The sequence below is a fragment of the Xyrauchen texanus genome, chromosome 31, assembly GCF_025860055.1.
Source record: "Xyrauchen texanus isolate HMW12.3.18 chromosome 31, RBS_HiC_50CHRs, whole genome shotgun sequence".
NCBI lineage: Eukaryota > Metazoa > Chordata > Actinopteri > Cypriniformes > Catostomidae > Xyrauchen > Xyrauchen texanus.
This window is the reverse complement of record NC_068306.1, coordinates 22,091,673-22,116,558: the sequence shown is the minus strand read 5'-3', so window position 1 is coordinate 22,116,558 and position 24,886 is coordinate 22,091,673. Positions and strand designations below refer to the sequence as shown.

The 24,886-nt window shown below is 36.7% G+C and overlaps 1 protein-coding gene across 1 annotated transcript in view; it reads right to left on the bottom strand.

Moving 5' to 3' along the window:
- Positions 1-24,886, bottom strand: part of LOC127624709 (neurexin-1-like) — a 526,269-nt gene that overhangs the window by 271,354 nt on the left and 230,029 nt on the right. The window contains exons 11-15 of the mRNA XM_052099555.1: positions 22,544-22,927; positions 20,324-20,527; positions 16,500-16,526; positions 5,884-6,003; positions 1,682-2,063 (exon numbers count right to left, since the gene is read on the bottom strand). Coding sequence (XP_051955515.1) covers positions 1,682-2,063; positions 5,884-6,003; positions 16,500-16,526; positions 20,324-20,527; positions 22,544-22,927 — 1,117 coding nt within the window. The remainder of the gene's footprint in view (positions 1-1,681; positions 2,064-5,883; positions 6,004-16,499; positions 16,527-20,323; positions 20,528-22,543; positions 22,928-24,886) is intronic.

Here is a 24,886-nt window from a genome sequence, read left to right as displayed (position 1 = left end):
GTGTCACTGAGTGTATGTTTGAACGTCAAACCGAAACACACAAGTGCCGCTTCTAAGCAAATACGATCAGCATTTACGCATAACCAGAAGCAACTCATGCAGAATTTGTTTAAATTTAAATATGGTCCCTATCCTGCAGTGAATCATCAATATTTCTCCTCCTGCTCGTACCTTTAACTAAATGCCAAGGAGACAAATGTGCGAATCTTGTAATGCAACTTGACTCACCCTCCTACGGCTATGAATCACATCCAAATAATGTCTCTTAACTAATCACAAACTTAAAAACGCTCTCTAGAGCTGCATTTAGATGTCCCTCATGCTCTAATGTGTTAGGCTGCTTACATTCAATCTCTACCTTGTCTTGTGGATGAGTTCTAGAAATTAGAGTTGTCTAAATTTCAGTAGTCAATACCAATACCAGTGAAATCTAAATATTCTTGATAAAAATTTACCACAGTAAAATCTAATATGCTATAATGAGAACACTCCTTTAATTAACAGGTAAATGTTAATAATGAGAACACTCCTTTAATTAACAGGTAAATGTTAATATAAATATACAATTTTTTAATTAAACGAATGTAATGCAGCCTTAGCCAAGCATTTCTCACATTCTTCGCAGAATCACGCAGATGAAATTAGAGTTGAAAGTGAATGGTGACTGAGGCTGTCATTTTGCATGACATTTCCATGGCATTAACTTAGTCTTCCGTGGAAGAAAGAAAGTCATACAGGTTTGCAACAACATTAGTTTAAGTAAATGACAACAGATTTGTTTTTTGGTTGAAGTAAATCAGTTACTGAGTTAGTTACTAAACATAGTCGCTAACTAAAAAAGTGATAATGTTTTTGTTAATACAGTTCTTAATCAAGGTAAATTTGACCGTTCGTATAGCTGCATCAAATCAAAGTGAAACATAGTCGCTAACTAATAGTGTTTTTTCTAGACCTGTTGAGCTGGGGTGGAGGTGGGTTTAGAGAAATGGCTCTTGCAGCACGCTGCAGTGAAACCGGCTTGTCTGCAAAATTGATCAATTTAAATTTTACACAATGAGAGAGACCCAAGTAGATTGGCTACCTGATTACAAATCAAAAGATTAATCAGCTTACACCATGCGAGCCAATAGGCTTAATATGTAACAAGTTTCGTGGCTAAACTTCGAGCCTTGGGCTCTATATAACTAATAACTCCTCTAAGGCTTAACCCTATATTGTGCTCTAATTGCATCCCTCTTCTATTCTTAATCAGGTAGTTCTCTCTATTATTATAATTTCATAACACCCTCTAGCATTTCTGGCTTCTTATTTGTGCAGTAATGTTTAGAAATCCTCTATTATCTATTGTTCTACTGCCTCATTTTAATTAACTTGATTTCATTAATATAACTTTAAATGCTTGATTCAGATTTTTCTTTCTTTTAGCAATTTGGTCAGTAGTGATGTGTCCCCCTTACTATGGCAGAAAATCAATTTATAATGAATAGCTTTCATTTCTTATTCTAAATCTGATTGGTTGAAAGTAGCAGAGGGCAGAGTCAAAACATAAATAGTACAGGACTGTTAAACGTAGGGTAACTTTGTAGCTGAAATACACTACAGGGCCAAAAGTATGTGGACACCCATTCTTTTGGCCATTTATTGTATAATCATCACTTCATCATTCCTCGTCATCACTCACCCCTTCACCAGCTCAATCACGATGAAGTCACTGCCGTCTCCAGAGTTAAACAGCATCAGACCGTCTGGGCCTGTGGTCTTGAACTGAAAAAAGAGGTGCATGGAGGCATAAGCCTGCAGGGTGGACAGCGCCACATAACTGGCTCGGTCCCGGAAACTGACCGGATCGGCCACAATGCGGCGCATGCCGAAACGGGCGTTAAGCTCGCAGTAGGAGATATCGCCATTCTTGCACTGGTCCAGGTAGGGCATCCCGTTGAAAGAGAGACCCTGCAGGTGGCCGATGAAGTTGGAAGGCATGACGGAGATAAAGCGGCGCTCGGTCATGATGCCTGTCTCTATGTGGTGGAGCTCCAGCTGAGTGTGTGCTCCGTTCATTTGACCTGTGACAGAACCAAACATGCTCGATTAGTCAGGTCTGCAAGCTGATGATGTAGGGGAATGCATGCTGTCTGAGCTCCTCTCAAGGCAAGTACAGCTTTTGATGTTGAAGTTAGAGGATGTTCTGGAATGCTGAACTTGCAATGTACAAGATCTATACATAACTAAATATAACTTTCTTTATAGTTTTGCAGTTGTCACCACTATGAAAAATGAATACCTTGAGCATCAGATTTACACAAGCTTTTGAAACATCATTATACTCCTGACAAGACATAATGCCATAAGATTCCAGTGACAAGCAGTTTTTCTGTTAACACTGAACACAGAAATGCTAAACAGACGATTTTTAATGTTTGATGCTGTATAACATAAAAGTTTGAATTTTGTGGCTTTTAGGCCATGTCTGTTAGTTTTCAAGTCTTCTAAATGCTAGTGCATGCCTACAAATTTACAAAATAATCATTTATCAGATATATGCATTTTAAATTTTCTCTTCTGGGAAAATGAACAAAAAATATTGATGACTCATTCTGCACTACACAGATTATTGTCCAATTAAGGCACTCTAGAATGAGTGACTATTAAGCCACTGACTATTAAGTAGGTTAATGGCTGTAAGCTAACTAAAGCCTATTGGCTGTTTGCAAAAAAACAACAACAACAAAAAAACAAAAAACAAGCACCATTCGATATGTCATCCAGTTTCAATAGAGAATATATTTATAAAAGGACAGAAAATTGTGCTCGTCAAGTGATTTAATGCCATCTTTAACGTATATTAATGAAGAGCAGGGTTTTGGTCCAGTGAAATTTCACAGTGGGCAGGGCATTTAGGCGTGATGCCTGAAGCCCAAAGTACACTTCTGTTCTGATGAGCATGCTTAGCGTATGTGTACATTAGAATGCTCAGCTTCTCAAATTATACTCCATTTGACTGTGTGAGCATGCATAGGCGGTTGGCGCATGATTGCTAAGACTCCGATGAGATACTGGACTATTATCCTCAGAAAATAAGACCCCTAAAGATGTCTTTATAGTCCTTCAGACTCAAGTTATACAATATATCTCCTGACTGCCTCACATACACGCTGTTGATGTGCACATCCACTGCTTCTGTTTCCACCTCCGGCTTTCTCTAGTTTACCATTTATTACATCTACTTATTGCACTTCTTAGTGAATGCAACAGCTCAATTGTGAGTGTTGCCACCTTGTGGACCCATTAATTAGTGCAAATTATTCCAGGTGCATGCACGTACTGCACGTTCAGAGAATGCGTGGTTAGAAAAATGTGGGCTGCACACGTTCAGTGCTCGAGCACTCCATGGATGACACAATACATGGAAAATGTCCTGTACTCAGACACCTAGCATTCATGTTTAACCAAACTCCACATTGGGCTTCAATAACCAAGCAATTGAAAAAACTTATTGTTCCTTTCTTTCCATGCCTATTTACAACAAAAACACAGTTTTAGGCCAGAAACATACTTAACACAAGTACACATACACAAATGAGCACCAATGTACTGTTTGCCAGTGTGCAATCCGGTTAAACATGCTTAACGTGTGTTCTTGCTTTAATGTGTTATGTGTTACAAACCTCAGTACTCAAGGGGGCGATAGAGTTGCCTTCAAATGTCTGTCCCATTAAACTGGATGTGTTATTAATCAAGTTGCAATAAATACTGTACAGGTGAAACTCGAAAAATTAGAATATCGGGCAAAAGTTCATTAATTTCAGTAATTCAACTTAAAAGGTGAAACTAATATATTATATAGACTCATTACAAGCTAAGTAAGATATTTCAAGCCTTTATTTGATATAATTTTGATGATTATGGCTTACAGCTTATGAAAACCCCAAATTCAGAATCTCAGAAAATTAGAATATTGTGAAAAGGTTCAGTATTCTAGGCTCAAAGTGTCACACTCTAATCAGCTAAACACCTGCAAAGGGTTCCTGAGCCTTTAAATGGTCTCTCAGTCTGGTTCAGTTGAATTCACAATCATGGGGAAGACTGCTGACCTGACAGTTGTGCAGAAAACCATCATTGACACCCTCCACAAGGAGGGAAAGCCTCAAAAGGTAATTGCAAAAGAAGTTGGATGTTCTCAAAGTGCTGTATCAAAGCACATTAATAGAAAGTTAAGTGGAAGGGAAACGTGTGGAAGAAAAAGGTGCACAAGCAGCAGGGATGACCGTAGCCTGGAGAGGATTGTCAGGAAAAGGCCATTCAAATGTGTGGGGAGCTTCACAAGGAGTGGACTGAGGCTTCAAATGTCGTATTCCTCTTGTCAAGCCGCTCCTGAACAACAAACAACGTCAGAAGCGTCTTACCTGGGCTAAAGAAAAAAAGAACTGGTCTGTTGCTCAGTGGTCCAAAGTCCTCTTTTCTGATGAGAGCAAATTTTGCATCTCATTTGGAAACCAAGGTCCCAGAGTCTGGAGGAAGAATGGAGAGGCACACAATCCAAGATGCTTGAAGTCCAGTGTGAAGTTTCCACAGTCTGTGTTGGTTTGGGGAGCCATGTCATCGGCTGGTGTTGGTCCACTGTGCTTTATTAAGTCCAGAGTCAACGCAGCCGTCTACCGGGACATTTTAGAGCACTTCATGCTTCCTTCAGCAGACAAGCTTTATGGAGATGCTGACTTCATTTTCCAGCAGGACTTGGCACCTGCCCACACTGCCAAAAGTACCAAAACCTGGTTCAATGACCATGGTATTACTGTGCTTGATTGGCCAGCAAACTCGCCTGACCTGAACCCCATAGAGAATCTATGGGGCATTCCCAAGAGAAAGATGAGAGACATGAGACCAAACAATGCAGAAGAGCTGAAGGCCGCTATTGAAGCATCTTGGTCTTCCATAACACCTCAGCAGTGCCACAGGCTCATAGCATCCATGCCACGCCGCATTGAGGCAGTAATTAATGCAAAAGGGGCCCAAACCAAGTACTGAGTACATATGCATGATTATACTTTTCAGAGGGCCGACATTTCTGTATTTAAAACTTTTTTTATTGATTTCATGTAATATTCTAATTTTCTGAGATTCTGAATTTGGGGTTTTCATAAGCTGTAAGCCATAATCATCAAAATTATATCAAATAAAGGCTTGAAATATCTTACTTAGCTTGTAATGAGTCTATATAATATATTAGTTTCACCTTTTAAGTTGAATTACTGAAATTAATGAACTTTTGCACGATATTCAAATTTTTCGAGTTTCACCTGTATATTGACTTAAAGGTATAGTTCACACAAAAATGAAAATTCTCTCATCATTTACTCACCCTCATGCCATCCCAGATGTATGACATTCTTTCTTCAGCAGAACACAAAGTTTTTAGAAAAATATCTGAGCTCTGTAGTTCCATACAAAGCAAACCAAATGTGACCAAAGCTCTGAAGCTCCAAAAATCACAAAGGAAATTATGAGAGAATAAACATTTTTGGGTGAACCATCCCTGTAACCTTACATGCTCAGTAATATTTTCTTCAAACTGTTGCTCTGCCATAACAGTAGATGACTTGAAAAAGAAAAAACACAGACACACAGTTCACACTAATGTCTGCTATGGTGCCCTATTGGCAATGCTGAAAATGTTATGAATTGTGTTCTGACATATTTTGGAACGCAACAATGCACAATATCGAGCTTGGGTATCTAGAAGTGTCTGTGTTCACTTACTTGCATAGAGTATGATTCGGCCTTTACATATATATTGTTGCTTTATTGCATCATGCCAGGTCAGGGCACAGTGTTACAGTGAGTGTCTATACAGTATATATAGTGTGTGTAAGGTCTTCCTCTCACCCTCAACAGTAACATTGTCGACAGAGAGCTGCAGGCTCTTCCCACGGCGTACCACCTTCACAGAGTGCCACTCATTGTCATTCAGCTTTTGCCCTGCAAAAAGAGTCTCCGGTCCTTTACCTGCAGAGAGAGAGGGCCGAAGTCACACACTGCTGCAAGCGTCCTGTCTCATCAATATAGCACACTCTACCTCACATGCCTGTTGCTCTGCCTCACACACATACAAATACAGAAACTGACAGAAACAATCTACACACTCATAAATCTTTTACAATAATACACCCATGCATACTGTGTTCAGACATTCATGAGTATGCATATTTAAACTCACTATGCACACAATCACAAACCCACAAAAAAACATACATGCCAAAATAAACCTTGTATCTTCACAAATACATATGCCTTTCTGGTAAGACATTCCAGGAAGCCTGTTTAGGTTATATATAATGTATTATAAAAGTATTTACTTTATAATAATAATTTTATAATTAGCTGTATGTTCTCATAAATAATTGTAAACACAGATATACTAAATTATTACACGCCTCTCTGGAATACTCGATTCTCATTGGTCAATCACGCCTCCAGTAGTCTGATATTTCTGAATAACCGCACATCCAAGCATAAATTGATATTTCAACAGTTATGCGGGCATTACGAGTCATCTTTCCAACTTCTCATTACACTCTGCGATCTCAGTAAGCTAATAAATTAATTTGAATTCAAATCCATATTGCATGTCCATTTATTAATTTCTATGGCAATAGTCATGAAATAAGCAGGATAATGCGCAGTCAGAATTTCATTATTGCAATATAAACACCTTAGAGGACTACCAGATGCAACCTGACCTTGATGCAACCGGAGCTTGAATTAGGCTGTTTCTGGAGACTCTGCAGTCTCACATTTCTTCTCACATAACCATGTCATTTCAACTAAAATCTCCCTGGATGTCTTACCAGTATGGAAAAAGTCTTCCCAGACTTTTGGTGGAACAACCTTTCAGACTCCGTCCGAGAAGCAGACTCCCTCTCTGTCTTCAAAAAATGGCTAAAGTCTTGACCATACACTCATACAAAAAATAATAATAATAATTGCTGTACTCTAATCTCTGTCTTGACTCGCACTTTTCTGATGCAATTGAAACTTTTTAATGCAGCACTTTTAATTTTACTGTCTCCTTAAGATGAATCGCTTATGTTGTATCTTTTCTCATTTTGTAAGTCGCTTTAGATAAAAGCTTCAGATTATTGAATAAGTGGAATGCAAATCATTATTTCATGTCAATTTAATTATTCATTTGGGAAGTAGCAGTATAATAAGCAGAATAATCTACAGTCAGCTGGTCATTATCTCAAAATAAACTCCTTATGGGCGTTCTAAGACCACCCTGTTGGGGATTATTTTGAGATAATAACTGTTACAGTTCTCTAATATGATTGGACGAACAGCATTCCACGAGTGCTGATATTTAGTATAATAGCACTGTGCTGTGATTGGTTTCATGGAACATAAAAGGACAGTCCCACCAAGATTTTGAGGCACTTTTCCTGATTTTTGAGGCCCAAAATTATTGAATTTGCTGCAGCTTTTCTCAAATTTTTCGATGCAATTTGCAGCATTTTTATGGGTTGTTTTGCAGTGAAAACTCACAAATAATCATTAACACAAATATAGAAGTGTGTAATTACATTGTAACTTAAATTACCTGTAAATGTTTTAGTTTCACAGTAACTGAATATGCAGTTAGCAAGCAAATAATAAATAAATAAATACATAAAAATATACCACACAAAAATTACATATATTTAGGAGAAACCTGTGGGAATTGGAAGAGTCTTAATTATTTTTAATACAATGACAGAAAACATAAAAATCTAAGTTTAAAACAGACGCCCAATAAATCTGTAAGCTTAAATCACAAATGATAATTCAATTATAAAGCCTATTGCATTTAATACATTGTCTGATTGAAATCTGATATATGGCCATATACGAACAAATACAGTTTATATATTTAGTCATTTATGCACAAATATAAACTCCACAAGTGTTTAAAAAATATGTTACAAATGAAAATGGCCATTTTTTATATATAAGTTACATATATGTATATATGTGACCCTTTTATATCAGAAAAATAGATTTATTTTCAGCATAAGTTGCCATTTTCAATTTGTAGCATACTGTATTAACAGCACTTCAAATTCTAATCACATTTTATTAGACAACTAATGTTATTTTAAGTGAATGTTAGGGATTCTTTGCATAAACCTGGGTTTTGTGTCTTATTCGCAGCACTCAGGGTGAAGATTAAATGCTAGCTGTGATGTTTGTGTGCTGTCTGCAGTAAGGCGAAAGTGTAGAAAAGGATTTTGATACACAACGCATAAGGTGGAGGAGATGAGACTGAGACGCTTAGACTGTTTTTATGGAGATGATACAATGGCAGCTGTACATTTGGATATGTTGCAACTGCTTCAGGCTTTTCAAGAATTAGTTTTGCTGCTATCAAACATAAAGGAAAGCGATGAGATTTCCTCAGATTTAGGTTTTATTGGGAAAAATGTGCAGAACTTAAAGAAATTGCAAGCTAGAGCAAATAATGCGGAGATTGGTTGAATTTGAAAGAAAATAGCTAAATCCTGGAGCGACTGAATGGAGTATATTAGTCTCAGTAATCATTCACTTTCATTACATCTGTTTTCATTGAAGTACTGGTATGGAACAACATGAGGGTGAGTAAATGATAACAGAATTTGTTATCAAATTTGTTATCAAGGTGAACTGACCCTTTGAAGTTCTTGTTTTTTCTTCTTCTATGGAATTAGTTAAGTCATGCCTAAACTAAAACAATATGACATCACAGATAGTCTGTGATGGTTATTGGTTACTTTTAATGCGATTTTTCAGTTATAGCAGACAGCATAGCTATGATGATGTTGTCTAAACTATAAAAAACACAGATAAATTACTTTTTAAATGCTGAATCTCTCTTGTTTCCTTCTTTAAACATGAGTCCCTTCCAGATACAAACCTCATTGAGTCAGTGTCTTAAAACACAGTTTCAATGAGCACATACTGTCAGGCAAACAATGTAAGCCACTTCTATAGCAGCTCTGCTCATTATAACAGAAAGTTATTGGTTATGACTGAGCACTTGTGTGTAACGTGAGACAAAAACATTATACTTAAACTGAACTGGATGGAAATTGAATTGGCCCTGGGTATGTGCATAATCATCTTATAGGCTCAAGAGTAGCAGAACCACACTGTGCCTCTGTACACATGTTTAAAGTGGCAGTACACATACAACAGCAAATCCTTCACAGACATCAAGTGTATTAATGCTGACACAAAACCTATCACACGCTGTGAACATTCACCGATATTATGCTGAAGTCACTGTGTTAAGATCAGCCTGCTGCCAGGCCACTGGAGTCTCTTTTGGAGCGTGCTCAAAAGTGCCTGGGGTGTGCGAGGAAAAATGGGTCAGGCCAAGGCAGCTGCCTCTCCCTTCATCGTGCAGAGTGGCTACTGCCTGACATGGCGGTTCAAAGCCCCTCTGACTGTGCTGTTGCTAACCTAATTGGCTCTGCTGGAGTCAGCAGGCTCTCAAGGGAACGTCAGCCTATTTGTGGGGGTTTTGTATTACTGGGGTCTACTGCAGTCATTCAGCCTTCTGACCACATCCAGCATTTAGATATACTGCCTGTTCCAGAGTTTTAATAGTTTAGTATTTTGCAATAATTTATTATGACTATTTTTATTTTCAATATGTCCATTCAATTATGGTCCTTTTAATTTTGTTGGTTTTGATTACTTGGTTTTCAAACAAACAAACAAACAAAACACTTGCAATAAACAGAGCATTCCAAGGTTTTGGATAATAAATGTTAATTTATTTCATATTAATGGAGACAAATCTGTAAAATTTTACAGTGCTGAACTGTTGTTATGTCACACTGCATCAAAGGGATAGTTCAGTGAGAATTCTCACCCTCATGCCATCCCATCTTTCTTTCTTCTGCAGAACACAAACACAGATTTTTAGTATCATATTGTAATATTGTTTATAGGTCCATCCAAAGCAAGTGAATGTTGACCAAAACTTTGAAGCTAAATAAAGTTTATAAAGGCAGCATAAAAGTTATCCATAAGGCTCCAGTAGTTAAATAAATGTCTTCTGAAGTGATCCAATTGGTCTTGGATGAGAACAAACCAAAAAATAACAATTTGTTCACTATAAAGTGACATCAGCAGGCTCTTTGGCAATAATTATGTCAAGCTCCATTATACTTCCTAGCACCTTTTAGTTCTTTGCGCATGCATAAAGGACTAGGAAGTAGGGTTGCAACGGTATGAGATTTTCACAGTATGATAACCGCCTCAGAAAATATCACAGTTTCACGGTATCACGGTATACGGTATTAAACAATTACTATTATTAGTGAAAACAGAAGGGTTATTTTATTCATCTATTTATTTTTTAGCAAAAACTTTATTATAATTGAAACTTGAAACCATTTATTTTATTGAAATATGTGTAAAAAAAGTCTCCCTTTTGAAAATAAAATAAATAGAAAAAATAAGACAGCTAAACTGAATTATAATAATAAATTGAATTATAAACATGATAAAAATGTAACTATAACATGTTATATAACTATAGCATGTCAGTTTACATGTTAAATGAATTACTAAATGAAAAATAACATCAGCTGTGTGAGCTTTTGAATTAATATCCTATGATTATTAACAGTTAATATATACTGTAGTCAGCTCCTGTCTGTACCTTTAACTCAGTGCTTCTCAACTGGTTTTGCTTCAGGACAGATTTTACATTGGACATTGTGTCGACCTGCCATATATTAAACATAACCTGTATTTAATGTATCCTGGGTTGCATTTCCTTTTATGTTGCATAGTTTTGTTCATGGTTTTCCAGTACAAGGACATGCATCATGTGACATTATTTTTGTTGTTGATGTCAACAACAAAATCTACAGGAAGTTGTCTCTCCCCCTTTTAAAAATTGACGAGCCCATTTACTTATATGAGCCCATTATTATCCCATTTGTTACCTAATATTACATATTCATACACATATTACACAGATGGAAAGGCTCCTCATTACCATGGTTAGGTCAGTGTGCTATTCTTAAATAATAGTAATAATAATAATAAATTAATGTATTTATGAAAAATAAATACTAGTTGAAACACATCTTGAAACTTTAACTACATCTGCCACTGTTGATATAAAATGAGGTCTAATAGATTCTACCTTTAGATTATTTCATATGAAACTATAACATTTTATCAAAATATAACTTTTACTTTTACTCGTGTAAAATCCTGAAACAAATTTGTAATGGTGATGGTGTGTAATTATTAATATTTTTAACTATTTTGGTAAAGGGGCCACATCGGGCATTAAGTAATGAATAGGAGGCCACATTGTATTACTTTTGAGATACAATGTTCTGCACTGATTTGGTTTTTGTAACTTTTAAGCCCAGAAATAGTTGTGTTCTCAATTTTCTGAAGTGTATCTGTGACTAATGGGACTATTCTGCAATTGTATTCTGTATTGCTCTACAAAGGTAGATACTTTTCTATCAGGCATTAAAAAACTGAATAAAGGCTGAGCTTATACATTTATTTTACCATCTCTACTTCCCTGTTAATTTATTATTGAATTTAACAATCTCTACATTAGGGGTCTGTTATAATAATAATAAAAATTAGATAAATAATTTATAGAACGTTTCATGTTTGTCGCAAAGCGGGAGAGTTTACATGTTTTTTTGCTAAAACTTTACCTGTTTACATGCTAAAAGTGACATGATGCGGGTCTCCTTGATGGTTTCAGCACACAACTGAATAACACAACTGCATGAATATGATAAATGATTATTGCAAGAGTTAGATTAACATACATGTGCGAAGGGACTTTAACATTTCTAAATTGCACAAATACAAACTACATATACATATTTGTCTCTGGCTTGCTTTTGCTCGCATGTCAATGATTACCCCTAAAAGAATATAAAATATCTACTTTTATATTTAATTTAATCACTGAGAAGGTTTACCTGCAAAATTAGTTGCACCAAACATCACAAGCAGCCTCAAGAATGGACACAGAGTAGCCATATAACACTTTTCCTTGAGCAGAATATTGCACTACAGATCGCTAAATTTGTTCAAAGGAGAAAGTGAGACGTGTATGGTTGCCAGATTGCACAAAATAAGTATAACATTAGGCAGAATATTTCCAATTTGCGCAAGTATAAATCTCAAACTGGGGGTGTTTCGTCATGTTAAACGCTTGTGGAGACGCGTGACGTCCCAATGCAAGTTAACTGAAATATCCAATGAAAAAAAAAAACGCTTTTACGATAAATGAGCTGCGGGCCACATTAAACCATGTGGAGGGCCTGACCTGCAGGCCGTAAATTGCCCATGTCTGCTATAGCTGTTTGTGAGATTATCATTAAATCTGCCTCGGCAGTCCTAAATAGTACATCACTTGGGCGGCCGCCGAAATATCTTCAATGGGAGAACCGTAGCATTGTTCTTTCCCTGCTGTCCGTGACCCAGTCCGAATAGACCAGTTGAGAAATACTGCTTAAACACACACACACACACTCATGTCAGACCCCCTCAACTCGCTTCTCTCTGACATTTTCTCCGCTGCATGAGTGTGTGTGTGTCGCAAGTTGACGAGTCTGACAGGCACGCAAGGAGGAAAGGAGATGCACACGCACATGTGAGATTCTCCGTCCAGTTGCATTTTTTTCTCAATACCGTAGATAAGCAAATGTACATGGTATGATAACCGTCAATTTTCAAACCGTGGTATACCGTGAAACCGGTATACCACTCCAACCCTACTAGAAAGTGTACTGTAATTGAGCTTGAAATCATGATCGTGCCTAGAGACTGCAATGGCAAGATGTATGGTGAAAAAGGAGTTCAATTTTGGTCTGTTCTCACCAAAATTAGTCGCTTCAGAAGACATTAATTAATCCACTGAAATTGTATGGATTACTTTTATGATGCCTTCATGTGCTTTTTGGAACTTCAAGATTTTGGCACCCATTCACTTGCATTGTATGGACATACAGAGCTGAATTATTATTAAAAAATCTCAAATGTTCAGCAGAATAAAGAAAGATATACACATCTGGGATGGCATGAGGGTGAGTAAATGATGAGAGAATTTTCATTTTTGGGTGAATTTCTCTTTAAATTCTTTACGACTAGGTATATGAGACTTTCTTTACATTGGTGTGTCTCTGTGTCAAATCATCTCTCTAATTGGCTCTTCCAAATCTAAAAAAACAACAAAACAGAATAAGTGAGCAGGAGGCAGAGAGCGGGGGAGTATTCGTCCTACACCTTCTGGCAGCCTGTTAATTAAATCTAAACCGTTGCCCATCCCTGCTTTAAAATCCAGCACATGCCGCTTCAAGCTTGGCCTAGTATTACTCAGCATTTCAGATTAAAGTTAACATGAAACAGCACTCACAACCTGTTTTACTTAAGTAATCTGACATATCTGAGAGTATAAATAATTTGTTGCTTTCTTTTTGACTTTCAAATGCAGCAGAATTACTGTTACAGTCCAGTACAAACAAAACCTGGCACATACAGCGTGTACAAATATGTGCATGCATGTAAATATTTAAGTTAAGGTGTAAATAATAGTAATAGAAATTATGCCATGTGCAGTGCTTGATGCCCAAACTTCATATAATTATATTTCATATAATGCAGATGTTTCAATAGCAAACTTTGATAAATAGCTTCAAGCACTGAACAAAATAAAAAATGCAAGCAAATTGAAGATTAACTTAACACCATTATTTTAATTTGTATTTTTTCCACTTGGCAAAACATCTTCGTCTGCTTCGTATTCATGACAACTCTGTGTGAAACTGTTTAAAATGCACATCATGGTGAGCAGGAGAAAAAGTCTTCCAACAGATGGCAGAGGGCCCTAATTGGGTATAATTTACTTTAACTACCAGCATTTCTGTCTATTTAAAAGTCAATTAACATTTTACTGTCATTAAAACTTCCATCAGCCTAAATATGTTTGACATATCCATTGAGTTAATATTGAGAGCATGGAGGGGACTGTGAAGCACTTGCACAGGTTAACATATCAAATGATCATGCTCCACTCATTATGAAAATCCTTTCCACATATGACCAAACAGAGATTCATTGTACTGAGCATTATGCATGATGAACTTCTTTTCAGGTCCTAAACACTATGCATGCCATAAAAATCTGTGTCATCAAATTAGTTTACTGTAATTTACAACATATTTGATGTTATGCTAGGCTATGACACAGATCCCCAAAAATATGATGATTTATAGATTCAGTCCTCAAAAGATATTGAATCATTTGCTGAGTAGAATTTATGTCTGACACTGGGTGTGACGAGAACACATGCTGTTACTGATGGTGTTTGTTGCCACCTGGTGGTGTGAACAGAGGATGTGTGGCTGGTATAATGCTCACTGGTCCTCAGTGCTATGTAATGCCTCTACAGGCTCTCACTTATTCTTGAGTACTGGGACAAAACACGCTACTAACCTTGGCTGGGTGGCCGGTGGGGGATGTTTATAATGTATAAAGAAATTATTTTGGAAATGATTACATGTTCAGAGGTATTAACTATGTTTGTCTGCTTCTTCCATTTTCTCACAAAATGTGTACTTTTACTTGCCCTTATCACTCAGTATGGGTCAATACTGTCAGAATACAAAAATATATATAAATAATCATGTACAAAAAATACAAAATGTGATGTATGACAAAAATTATGTGTTTCATGCTTCTCCTTGACTAACACTTGAGTTACATTACAAAAAAGCATTATTAAATTACTGATATTTAGTAAAAATGGTTATTGAGTCAAACATGCTCAAACCAAGATACAGTTTCAAACACAACTCATTTCGATGGCTTGTACTGGGGGGAAAAAAATAAATCCTTTCATTTCATAGAAACTATTATTTACTCTTAAGACAAAGCTGTCATTTTACACATACACTGTAAAAAATATCCCTAATTTTATGGTAAAAGACTGTAAAAATGCTACAGTAAAAAAACATACATTGGTTAACGAGTAGTTACTGTAAAATATACAATAAAATATTGTATATATTCAAAAGACAGTACATGAAGTTTTACGGTAAAATGTTGTAAAAAATATTTTTTTTTAGATGTAAAAAGTATGAATTTCCTCTATAATTAACAGCAAAAATGTATATGTTTAACAAGAGAGTAGATGTACGGTACATTTTTGTTATAATTACGGTAAAAAACTCTAATCAGGCGTTCCCAGAATTCCCTGCATGACACATTACATTTCATTATATTTTATGGGAATAGTTATATTTCTTATTATTTTTAATATCAGTTATGTATTTTGGGATGTTCTGTATTATATTTGATGTAGGTTAGTTAATGTTTGTTACATAATTTTAATTTCACATGTTACCCTGATGGTGTTTAGTGTTTTTGTGAGTGACACTGTGTGCTGTCTCAACATGTTTATTGGTCATTGATCCTGGAAGGGCCACTACTGATGAACTTCATGCCTTCATGTGCACATCTGTATTTACAACGGTGATTAATAATACATTATAAAGTGAAATGTACAGTTTCAGAAGGTATATATATATGTTTATCATTTAATAATATAAATGATGGTACTTCACCATAAAATATACCTATACATAATTGTATAATTATGTAAATATAATAATTTACATAATTATTCTGGCAACAACAGCAGACAGTTTTTTTTTTTTTTGTAAAAACGACAAGATTTTGTTTTGATGTAAAACAGTTGCCATTCAAGTAAAAGTAATCTAGTTCAGTGGTGTGCAACTGGTGGGTTGTTACCTAAAAAGCCACGAAACCAATTGAGTACTACTGATCTTTTGTACTGATTTTGTATATATTTTTTTGTTTTAAATAACAAACACACCCCCACACACAAACCTTTGATGCTTTTGTCTCCTCACACTCAGTCATTCTACTTACCTTTAGAAACACTGCACCGAAACATAGTGAAGATTGCACCATTTTCCAACACAAATGTATGGATGTAACACTGCTCAAATACAGGCACTGTTCAGCCTCTTGCCTGATTTGGCAAAAGATGACACTTCTACTTCATTATATAATTTATTATGCTATTTTCCTTATGTAACAGAGTCCCATGGGGACATGAAAGAGTCTAGAGTATTTGAGGAGCAGTGAGGAACATATGGTGCTAGAAATGGAAACTGTCGGGATGGTTTTGCTTAATTTCAAACACCAGAGAAAATTGGTGCATTTTGCGGAACTAAAGTGATTGAGATTAAGGGAACGAGAGAGAGGAGGGTGGTGGGGAAATATAGTGAGAGAAAGAAAAAAAGAGATGCAGACTGGGAACGTGTTCAAAAGAAAATCTGGGTTAAAGGTGCAGGAAGACAGGATTACGAGGGAGCAGACGAAACTTTGGACGATTTGGAGCTGTGCATGAGAAAGAGAGAGAGATAGAGAGAGAGAATACCAGTGCAGATAAAAGAATCACTTACTAAGGTTACAGTCTATCCCGATACAGTCTGGTGGGAAAGAGAGTGAGATGGTGAGATTTAAACAAAAAGAAACATAAAAACAAATACACATCCTTCAAGGTTCAATCTGCAGACAAACAACAATTTTTGCATTGAGCACATCATCCGGGGACGAGCTGGGAGTCAGAACTGCCCCCACCGCAATGGCACACGACCCATATTCACAGGAAAAGACACAGCACATACAGTATGTCCGCCTACTCTTGATGGAGAATGTGCAATGCCAAGATCTGATTTGTTAGACCTCTGTCAAAACAGACTACTTTAAAAACACTTGCTTTTACCTGTGCATTGCCTTCCTCCCGGATATGGGTTGTGCCGGTATGGTGGTCGGTAAGGGCAGTCTGCACCATTAGCCAAGATCTACAACTTATTGTAAAAAATACAGGTCACTGGATGTGGTGTTTGCAACTCACAGCCTGGATTAGTCATATCAGTAGCCAAATAAAATTTGTCAAATATATTAAAGTCAGGCTGCCTCAAGAGGGCAGTCACGTTGAGATCATGTGATCAGCTAAATTATACTTTTCTTTTTTGTCTGGGTAACCATCCTTTTATCTGAAACTTTCACTCACTGAATAAGTGTATCATGACAAATTGTGAATAGTGAATTTTTATAATGTCATCAGTAACTGAAACTATCGCGTTTCTGTGATGCTGCATCCACACCGCTAGTATCATTATATATATTTTTTAAATTAACTGCCATATCAGTCAGTGCAAAATAAAGGGCAACTTACTGAGTGCACCTTTAATATTTATTTATTATTTATTTATTTATCCCAATAGTTGTATTGACTGTTGTAAGTACTCTTGGCTGTGGTGAACTCTCAAGCCGTCAACCGCTACAGAAGAGTGACCACAGACAGCCAGGGACCTGTCTCGCTGTCACACTGAGTAGCTCAGGCTCAACTCTCTGCTGAACTGGAACTGTCTATAATCTCCTGTACAAACAGCCACAGACTGTCCTCAGAGCAGGAGCCTGAGCTGAAAGCACAGTGACAGACTTAGAAGCATTAGGATTTAGTTCTGTGGTAGCAGAGTATGTGAGCTGATTGGAGCAGCAATTGGACAGCAATTTTCCCTCCCCACTCTGAGCATTCTGAAATCACTCCACTCCAACTCCACTCCAGGCAGGCCCGGACTGGCCATCGAGAGCAACGGGGGAAATCCCGGTGGCCTGGCGACTGTTTTGGCCCGCTGCCCTGAACATTTTTAGTTATTCATTCATTATTATTTATTATTATTGCCACCTAAGTGATTTCTGATGTTGGCAATCAATAAGAAATCGATACAAATCACAAATCCGCTAGTCTTGACTATTCTGGGCCACCCCTAAAATGGGTCATGAGTTGACACTGTGTGAGCGGTTCAAGTAAATGTGCAGAAAAACCTGCTCATCATAGGATGTGCATTTATTCAGTGATTGGACAGAGCGCAGCTAATGTAAGTGTCTAAATGCTTGTACACAATTCAGTTGAATGATGAAATTTACCCTCTTTAATTTAATGCTGTTGATCCGAATGTATGAAGCATGCTGTCTGCTGAAATAATGAAAAATAACCACAAAATTATCAAAAATGAGAGAGCGTGTGTTTTACCTGTCAATCAGACGTGTGTGGAAGTTGCATTCGTTACTTTAGCAACAATAGGCTGCGGGCTCTTTTACTCTCAGAATAAATATTGAAGTTGAGTTCAGTGCTTTGAGTTGGCAACACCAATACCTTGACTTTGTTGTCCTTAAGCCATTTTGCCACAACTTTGGAGGTATACTTGGGGTCATTGTCCATTTGGAAGACCAATTTGCGAACAAGCTTTAACTTCCTGGCTGATGTCTTGAGATGTTGCTTCAATATATCCACATAATTTTCCTTTGTCATGATGCCATCTATTTTGTGAAGTGCAACAGTCCCTCCTGCAGCAAAGCACACCCACAAAATGATACTGCCTCCCAATGCTTTACAGTTGGTATGGTGTTCTTGGCTTGCAAGCCATTTTTCCTCCAAAAATAACAATGGTCATTATGGCCAAACAGTTCCATTTTTGATTCATCAGACCAGACGACATTTCTCCAAAAAGTAAAATCTTAGTCCCCATGTGCACTTGCAAACTGTAGTTTGGCTTTTTTATGGAAGTTTGGAGCAGTGGCTTCTTCCTTGCTGATCAGCCTTTCAGGTTATGTTGATATAGGACTTGTTTTACTGTAGATATAGATACTTGTCTACCTGTTTCCTCCAGCATCTTCACAAGGTCCTTTGCTGTGGTTCTGGGATTGATTTGCACTTTTCACATCAAACTATATTCATCTTTAGGAGAGAGAATGTGTCTCCTTCCTGAGTGGTATAATGGCTGCGTGGTTCAATGGTGTTTATACTTGCATACTTTTGTTTGTACAGATGAACGTGGTACCTTCAAGCCTTTGGAAATTGCTCCCAAGGATGAACCAGACTTGTGGAGGTCCACAATTTTTTCTGAGGTCTTGGCTGATTTATTTTCATTTTCCCATGATGTCAAGCAAAGAGGCACAGAGTTTGAAGATAGGACATAAAATACCTCCACAGGAACACCACCAATTCAGTACAACTCCTATCAGAAGCTAACTGGCTAATTGCCTAAAGGCTTGACATCATTTTCTGGAATTTTCTGGAATAAGGCAGTTAACTTAGTGAATGTAAACTTCTGACCCACTGGAATTGTGATAAAGCCAATTAAAAGTGAAACAATCTGTCTGTAAACAATTGTTGGAAAAATTACTCGTATCCGGCACAAAGTAGTAGACTTCCCAAAACTATAGTTTGCTAATGTGAAATCTGCGAAGTGGTTAAAAATTTAGTTTTAATTGACTAATATATATATATATATATATATATATATATATATATATACATATATAATAGGTATTCATGATTCATTATATTTTGAATAGACTTCTCAAATGGAAAAGGAAAAAGAGACATTTTCCACCTCTATATTTTTTCCTTTAAATTTTCCTTTAAAGGAACACTTCATGTTTTCTTAATATGTCTTACAAAATTCCACTACGACACATTTCTTCTTACACCTGCATTCATCCTAAATATTTGTATTTTGTCTTTATGCTCAATTTTAAATTTTCAATGCTAATACTCAATTGTTATTGGCTGTTGAATAATTTAGATTGACCAGTGATGGACAAAAATACCAATGTCTTTTAAAGATTGTATTATTTTCCATAACACTATTGTAAAATGCTGTAATTTTCCAGGTTTTTCAAGAGTCTATTAACATTATTTAACACACAGTGAATTCATGCTGGCATGCAACTGTGTTTTGGGCCATTAGCTTGTTATGCTGGTGATGGAGTAGGATTGGAGTGATTTTGGAGAGCGAGAGAGAACACAGAAGCTCTGACTTTTCCAAAACAAACGCTCCTGCTCCAGGTAAAATCAAGCAACTCCGCTCCTCACTTCATTTCCACTCTGCACTGCACACATACTCTGTATGGTATGGCATATTATAACAATTCATGGGGTTCTTTTGGGGACAAAAAAAATGAGCCGGTCCCTCTGGCTGTCTGTTTCAAAACTGCAGAAACGGTAGCCATTGAAGGCTGCACAGGTGAGAGGAAAGTGATAAATGGAAACTGAGAAAGACAGGCAGAAAGAGAAAGGCAGAGAGAAAAAAGATGAGAAGGCAAGAAAGAGATAAACATGGAGGAATGAAGGTGAAATGTGTTCTGGGAGGGAGCCCAGTCAAGGCTGTTTTTCTATGATCCAGTTAAATGAGTGCCTTGGATCAAAGGTTACCTAGGTTGACGGTCAGTTTGACTCTTCCCCCGTCCAGCTCCAGGCGCAGGGTGTCGGCGGACTCTTTGGAGGTGGTGGCCATGAGCAGACCATAAGCCCTCTGAGACATGAAGCGCAGAGACACGTCCTCAGCCTCAGTGTTCACAGCGTGAGGCATCAGGACCTTTAGAAACATGCTGCCATCATAACTCAGCACTGCAGACTCTGAGAGACCAGAATACAGAGACCAGAGTCAATCAGAAAAGCCTAATACTGATTCTATAGCTATGTTTGGTAAAACATAAACACCATTCTACTATTTCTGTGGTATGTACAGTGAACAGTACACAACCTTTTTTTGTATACATGTAACACTCTTTTTTATATCTACTACAATCTATTACATTTGAGATAGCGTGTGATATACAACAGAGCACACTCAGCAGAATACTGTATTGCACATGCAATGTGCTAGGAATGCACGATCATCGGCCATAACGTATCTGCCAATAAATGTGAATTTTATAAATTATCGGTCTGATAAGAAAATTATGCCAGTTTATTTAAGATAATGAATTATGACTTAATCCCTCCTGTTAAACTATTCATGGCACACACAACTCTTCTTAAGATTTTTGGTTCGTCCTTTCGTACTCAGCACTCAGAAGACTTTGCTTTAGAAGATCATTCTGGATCTAAGTAAGCACTATCCATGCCACATATGCATTTTGTTTTTTTATGTATGTAAAGTCATGTTGCCCATGTTTAAAGTGAGTTTGAGACTTCTTTGCATTCCTTATTGTGGCCTTTTAAGTGTATTTAGAAAAGTAGCTCACTCACCAAATGTATTATCATTAGTCCATAAGTCAATAGACATTGTGAAGATGTATATATATAAGATATATATATATATATATATATATATATATATATATATATATATATATATATATATATAAAGAAAGTTGGTCATAGGTAAATTGTCTTTCTTTAAAATGTTCAAATTAGACTACATTAGGTAAATATTTATGGGAAAAGAAAGATTTGGATATGTCTTTATAGTTTCCTTGTTTTCTGTATTTATCCATTGTATATGTTTGATTTAATTTGAAGAGCTCTGGAAATGGCTTTATAAGGTGATCCTTTTGTTTTTGTAATCAGGCACAACAAACATAGATTTATATCCAGATTTAGATTTATCTGTAAATATATCAGTTATCAGCCTCCAAATTAATAATTCATTATCGGTTGTCAGCTTCCATTAAAAAAAATCTGCAGTTATTTTTAACATATAGCTTTTGACTCGTTATTTCATCAAACAGTAAACTATTATAACATTATAACGATACAAACGATACATGCTAAATTCAACTTTTTGTTTCAAAGCTCATAACATGGATGCCACTTTCTGAATGTAATGTGATTAAGTCATGTGACAAACATGACAAAAATTAAGCAAATTGTATACACTGTGAAATTACATTAAGAACAATATCTCAGTTTTGAATTAATACCTAAAAAGGAAGGCTAACATTACAACACACAAATTCCCTTAATAGCTAGTACAACCTGGGTTACCTGCCTTTTTGACCAATTCGTTTTCATTTGTTTGTGATTACTGGATACAGATGTTTTTATAAATCGTTCTGATTTCAAATCAATTTGTGAATATCTTCAACTAATTCATTCAAAAGAACAGACTCAAAAGAATGTTTCACTAACAAATGGGATATCACCATGGCATACAAGCAGGTTTTATTCCTGCACAAGTGCAATATCCTGCTCATGAACATTTTAAAACATAAAAAAAAAAAACTAGAAACATACAGTAAATATTAACTATAGAAATGTACAATTTACTTCTGAGGTTTTATTCATTTCAATGAGTTTTCCAGGCCTGGAAATGTTTGAATTCTTTGAAATTTCCATTTTTTTTCATTAATATATTACTGTATTGTACTATTAAAATATAGTTGCAAGTGTACATGCATTACCAATAACATGTTTTAAGTGAACACTGTGCAGCCACATTGCTATTCTAAGCAGTGGACACCAGAGGGCAGGAGATAGTCAGAAACGACACAGTAGAAAGTCCAGGTAGGTGGTGTATCTGATGAAGCTGAAGTAAAATATTAAACTACGGTACACCAGTGAAACACTGATGTCTTGCTCCTGTTTATGTCAAACATAATCCAATGTTTAATCCACCCTCCCTACTGTTATAAGCCCTACTTTCCTCACCCATCTCACAGTTGGGGCCCAGATATCCAGTTCCAGTGCAATCACAGACATGCCGGTTCCAGCCCTCACGACATCGGCCACCGTGGGCGCAGGACTCGGAGCTGCACCTTCGGTGGGTCTCCCTCGTGCAGAAGCTGCTAACACCTGGAGCGCTCTGAAGCTCCGCCAACTGCCGCAGGTCCTTGCTGCGGCCGTCTACGAAGAGGTCACGCACACAACCCACAAAGCCCAGTCTGAGGGGAGCGGTCCACACTTCTGGGGGGAGAAGAAGACCACCGCTGTCCTCGGGCAAACCCCCCAAGTACATTTCTCCATCCAGATCAAGGACTTCACTGCCCTCGTTGGTGGAGAAAGGCATGCTACGGCTATTAACAGAGATGGAGCCTGGAGACATGTAATTGGAAAGATTAATTGAAATACGTTCATGTACCTACTTTTCAAAGCTATCAGACTTACAGTTTTGACCTGCCGATGATAAAATAGGTTAAATAAAATACCAGAGGGACAAGAGCCATATCTAGGGATCGGAATGTCAGAGAGTCTTGGTGGTGGGTGATTAAATGAAAAAATCTTTTGAGTAAATAAAACTGACAACTTTAATGAAGATGAAATTGTAATCTCTGTGCAAAGATTTCACCACACAATATTTAAAGGGATAGTTCACCCAACAATGAAAACTGCATTAACTCACCCTCATTCCAAAACAGATATGTATAACTTTCTGCCTTCTGCTAAACACAAGTGAAGATTTTTAGAAGAATATCTCAGCTCTGTAGGTGCTAACAATGCAATTGAATGGGTACAGATTTGCCTCCCTCCCCAGTACATGGCAATATGCACGAAGAATGCGAATCAATAAAAAAAGAAAGAAAAGAGGAAGAATATGAAAGTGGAGATTGATAGTAAAAAAGGACTTAAATTTGATTTTTTTTTTCACTCACACCTATTATATCACTTCTGAAGATGTTGATTTAACCACTGGAGTAGCATGGATTACTTATATGCTGCCTTAATGTGCTTTTGGAGATTCCAAATTTTGGTACCCATTGTGAGGACCAACAGATCTGAGATATGCTTCTAAAAAGTAAGTCAAAGTGTAAATGATGAGAGAAATTTCATTTTGGGGTGAACTGTTCCTTAAAGCCACTTGTGTTCAATTGTTAACTAACTAAAACAACTTTAATGAATACCTACTGATCAACTGAAGGTATTAATTTTAGGCAATCATTTTAATAACTTGTGAAATCAGCATACTGTCACAAGATAAACTGTCACAAGACAAATCAAGAAATGTGGTTTCGTAAATTTGGCATTAACAAGCCACTATTCTTCCTTTTTCCTGAGCTGTGCTGCTGCAGTCTTCAACCTCTTCTCCCGGTTTTGCTAAATCCCATGTGTGCAGCTGGTGCTTTCAAAGTGTGGAGAGCGTATTTGAGTTGAGCTCTTAAAGTAATGAGAGGTAATGAGAGGTAAAAGAAATAGAGTCAAGTAATTTAGCAGTTTGTGAAGTATGCATATTAGATGGACCCTGAGCTAGCAGAAAGAGGAAGTGTTTTACCAGCACAGATATAAGAAATAGTTTCTTCTGTCATTCTTTACTCACCATAATGTTGCTCCAATCCCGTATGACTTTCTTTCTTCTGTGGCACATCAAAGTATGAGTGTTAAAAAATATATTTCACACTGCTTTTCGCCATATAATGTAAGAGAATAAAGCTCCAAAAAGAAAAAAAAAGAAAAAACTAAACATTCAACTTGGAACATGCACTATATTCCAAGTATTTGAAGCCATAAAAATCACTTTGTATGATTTATAGACAGAAATGTAAGTTGTATTAATTTAAGTTATTCACTTCCAACTCCCACAGTCAGTGCCAAAATGAAAATTTGCTGTAGTTTTTGCCGCATGTTTGAGGTCATCACTTCCATCACAGAGAGTGATTCTATGGCTTCAGAAGACTTGGAATATAGTGCACAAGTCGTATCAGTTTCTTTTTCAGTGGTTTTATGGTGTTGTTTTGTCCTTTTTGGAGTGTGACAGCCTGGAGTCACAATTTAATTTCATTATATGGTGAAAAGCCACATGAAAATGTAAAAAATAAAAATAAAAAAAATCCATAGAAGAAAGTCATATGGGCTTGGAGAGATATTAGAATGAGTAAATAATAACATAATTGTTATTTTATGTGCAAACTATGAGCAAACCATTAAAGTGTTAAGACCAAATTCCCCTTCAGTCTCATGGAAGAACAGAAAACAAAAAAATTAACATGTGTTGAGTGTTCATCGTGACAGCACAACAATGCTGTGTTTAACTGGAGGATAATGTGTGATCTTGGATAG